Genomic DNA, 4,137 nt, shown 5'->3' with positions numbered 1-4,137 from the left:
GAAAGATGTCTGCACAGCTTCAGGCTATGGTTTGATGATCCAGTAAAATAGCTTTAGGGATCTCAATAGCTCAGAAACTCCATGGCTGTGTGAGACAAAGCAGAGTCCTGATCCAGACCTGCTGTGCTGTTTCAAATTTATTTGACAGGTTAACTCAGTACTCACAGACTTACAGTCAGTAGTAGTAATAGTATTTTTATCAGATAAAAATCCAGTTGGTCACAAAACCCAGAAAGCAATTTCTCTCACAACAGCATGACAGTGAAAGAGAGCACAGTAAGAACTTGGGAAAGAAAAAATTCCCTTTTTTAAAATAAATACAAGATTACTTGGAAATAGTATTTATGACAAAATAATTTCATTAAATCTTACCAATACCCAGCAAGGACTGTACCAATGCAGACTTAATCCTTAGAATGTGCCTCACATATCAAAGCAGTCTGCAGTGAACACAAGGTTCTCCTTCAAAAGCACATAATTCCCATGCTCTCCAGGCTATATAAAGCCTATCTGCCACAACCTGAGGCCTGAGAGGATCTGAATGTCTGGAAGAAGACTCTGAAATAGATCAGAGAACTTGTTGACATCTGGTAAAAAAAGAAGTCCGGGATTTCTGGCAATGGATCACGTGCATTGCATTGTAATGGAAAGATCAATCAACAAGAAGTTGTTCAGCTTAAATCACAGAGCAAAGGAACTGGGTACACTCATGTGGTCACTATATAAGAGAACACTGAAAGCTGCAGCCTCTGCCACTGCTGTGTACCACCTCACAGATGCTTCACATCCAGCTTTGCTTAGCACCTATGAACCCGGAGAATTTCAAGTGTAGGTCCCCAAAAAGGCAAAATGTGACAGAAATGAAAAGAAAAAAAGTAAAATATAGAGAGAAATATATCTGTATCACTACAGTCAGCAAAGGACGTAATTTAAGGTGTTACAGAAGTGCTCTGAAGAAGCTTAGACTGAGGAAAGCTCATGCACAGTCACAGGACATGTCAGAAAGGAGGTTCACACTTTAAAGAATTAGAAACCATCTGCAAGATGTTACCATAAGGAACTCCTCTCTGGCAAGTCTAGGTCACCTTGTCACCTCCTGTGAAGAATGCATGTGACTTTTCTAGCATGCACAGGCCTTTCTTTATTGTTTAGCATCTTCATTAATGACCTGGACTAAAGGGGCAGAGTGCACCCTCAGCAAATTGACAGGGGTACAAAACAGGGAGGAGCAGATGACACACCAGATGGCTCTGCTGACACTCAGAGCAGCCTGGACAGGCTGGAGATCAGGCTGATAGGAACCTCTTGAAATTCAACAGCAGGAAATGACAAGCCCTGCATGTGGGGAGGATTAACCTCTGGCACTAAGTACACGCTGGGGGCTGACTGGCTGCAAAGCAGCTCTGAAGAGAAGGACTTTGGGGTCCTGGTGGACAAGCAGCTGTCCATGAGCCAGCAATGCACCCTCGTGACAAAGGCGGCCAGCAGCCTTCTGGGCTGCATTAGCAAAAGCATTGGTGACAGATGGAAAGAGGTGATCCTTCCTCTCTACTCAGCACTGGTAAGACCACGTATGGAGCACTGTGCCCAGCCCTGGGCTCCTCCATACAAGAAAGTGGAACAAGTCCAGCATAGGTCCACAAAGATGACTGAGGAACTGGAGCAACTTTAGTAAGAGGAGAGGTTGATAGAGCTGGGACTGTTCAGTCTGTAGAAGTGAAGGTTCAAGGGGGTTTATGAGTATGTACAAACACTCGATGGGAGGGAATGAAGAGGAAGCCAGACACTTCTCAGTAGTGTCCACTGACAGAACAAGAGGCAATGAGCACAAATTAAAAAACCCAGGAAATTCAATCTGAACAGAAGAAAACACTTTTTCACCACAAGAGCAGTCCAATACTGGAACAGGTTGCCCAAAGAAGTTGTGCAGTCTCCATTTATGGAGATATTCAAAAGTCACCTGGACATGGTCATGGGCAACTGGCTCTAGCTCACTCTACTTGAGTCAGAGGAGTTGGACAAGATGATCTCAAGAGATCCCTTCCAATCTCAACCATCCTGTGATTATTTCACTAAATGAAAAAGCATCACTTCAATTTCCAAGTTTCCACACCACTGACAGCAACTGGTTCATTTCCCTGAGGCATTTACAAAGTATAGTGTTTGCTGCATTCATCCTACCTATCTCACAAGCATTTTGACCAGCTCACTGGGCTTTTACAATGCCTAAAAAGAGAAAATTCCAGTTGAAAAAAAAAACAAAGAAACTTCATTTGGTATCAAGAAAGGTATTTTGTTCTATAGCTGCTGGAAAGCACCTCCACCAATTAGCTTTTATTTCAAGAACTCCCAAATCCAAAGCTAGCAGATTTCACTGTGTTGATGGAAAAGATTCTTCTTTTTCTTTTCTTTTATTTTTTTTTTCCCTATATTTGTTTTTGGGGTTTTTTTATATGGAAGTAAGGGATTCCCTTGAGGTTACATTGGCCTTTCTGAGTCATTGCTCCTTTTCCAGTCAGAAAGCCAGTGGCACAGCTTTCTGGTAAAGGGTCCTTGTGACTGCTGGCATCTATCTTTCACATAGATTCTGAAGTAGAAATAAGGAGGATGGAAGGAAGAGGACTTGTAGTACCTGGTTTAGAAGGCTGATGCAATGATATCATCCTATTTTTTATCAGGGAGAGCTTCTGAGGTGGATTTGGTGAAGAAGAGCTTTCTTCATGTGATCCAGAACAGGAGACAACAACTATAACAAAACAAAAAGAACAGGGGAAGAGTTTGGTGTTTCTATACAAAACTATGCTCCCATATTGTGAAACATGAACACATATTCAACAGAGCCCTGTTGTATTGCACCCACCCTCATTACAGTGCACTGGTGAAGTACTGTCCTGATGATGTTTCAAAACAGCCATACTACTTCCCAGAAACATAACTACAACAAAATACTTACTAATGTGTTCGTTACTATTCTTTATACACTTCTATTTTTACCACTTTATAACCACTAAAGAGACACTGTCCAGTAGCACCAGTGTTGCAGTATTCCTAGCTGGCTGCCAACAACTCTAAAGCATTCATATTGGATGGGGCTTTGAGCAACCTGATCTAGTGACAGATGTCCCTGACCATGGCAGGGGGACTGGACTAGAAGATCTTGAAAGGTCCATTCTGAACCAAACCATTCTATGATTCGAAAAAGAGTTCAGCTGTAAAATATATGTTCGCTATACAATACACAACATGGATTTATCAGCGATCTTTTGGGAGGACCTGCATAAGTGCTCTCATCTTCACAACACAAGAACAATGCCCCATCTGAATGTAATGCTAATAAAACCTTTGCATCACTGCACACATTCAGAGAACAGGTTTCTTTCTTATGGCCAGGCATGAAGCACGGATTTTCAACTGCACTGGGTTAAATTTCTTGTGTCTGATATCTAGTAATACATTCTCTCTCCAATACCCTTCTTATTAATCTGCCTGCACTGCTCCATCTCAGGAATCTTTTTGTCATATATGTATAAAAATCTTCATTAGTAACTGTAACAATTGATCATACTCATCACACCAATACACAAACATTTCTGTATTTTTGTTCAGGTTAAATCTTAGAGTCCAGATGTAAAGTTTGGTTGTGGTGGAAAAAAAGACCAAAATCTCAGAAGATATAAAAGACCAGAGAAATTATTTTCTACTTCACTAATGTGAATATTAAATCCAGCATGCTAAGATTAGCTGTTTTTAAACAGAGGTGTTCTTCTGGATAAAATTTTGTTATTCAAAATAAAACAAATTTACCAAAATTATTTTTTCCTTGTAGTACTTCTGACAATTGAATATTCAGTACCTTCTCACTCCTCTTTGGAACAACTCATACAAGCAATGGCTTTTTATTTATTTGACCTGTGCACAAGAAAATACACAAGTCCTCAACTAAGCATTCAGTAATCTTTATTTAAGATTGTCCTTGGTCTTTTCTTTTCTCGGAATCATAAACAAGTTGACCAAAACAAACATATTTATTTTCAAAAGGCGTTCAAAGAGAGATGCAAAATAAGTTGCTTTCAAACCTCAGTCATGCAGGTTATGAATTCAGCAATATAAAAATGTGAAATCATGTTAGAGGAGACA

At 40.2% G+C, this 4,137-nt stretch overlaps 1 protein-coding gene across 1 annotated transcript in view; it reads right to left on the bottom strand.

Annotated features, from left to right (window-relative positions):
- LOC104526896 (leukocyte tyrosine kinase receptor) overlaps window positions 1-2,746 on the bottom strand; it is a gene marked incomplete at its 5' end in the record, with an annotated part of 51,308 nt that extends 48,562 nt beyond the window's left edge. The window contains one exon of the mRNA XM_010170476.2: window positions 2,633-2,746. Coding sequence (XP_010168778.2) covers window positions 2,633-2,746 — 114 coding nt within the window. The remainder of the gene's footprint in view (window positions 1-2,632) is intronic.
- Between the last annotated feature and the right edge of the window lie 1,391 nt (window positions 2,747-4,137).

Source organism: Antrostomus carolinensis, unplaced genomic scaffold, assembly GCF_000700745.2.
Source record: "Antrostomus carolinensis isolate BGI_N321 unplaced genomic scaffold, ASM70074v2 scaffold24540, whole genome shotgun sequence".
In the NCBI taxonomy this organism is placed as follows: domain Eukaryota; kingdom Metazoa; phylum Chordata; class Aves; order Caprimulgiformes; family Caprimulgidae; genus Antrostomus; species Antrostomus carolinensis.
This window is presented reverse-complemented; position numbering and strand designations above follow the sequence as displayed.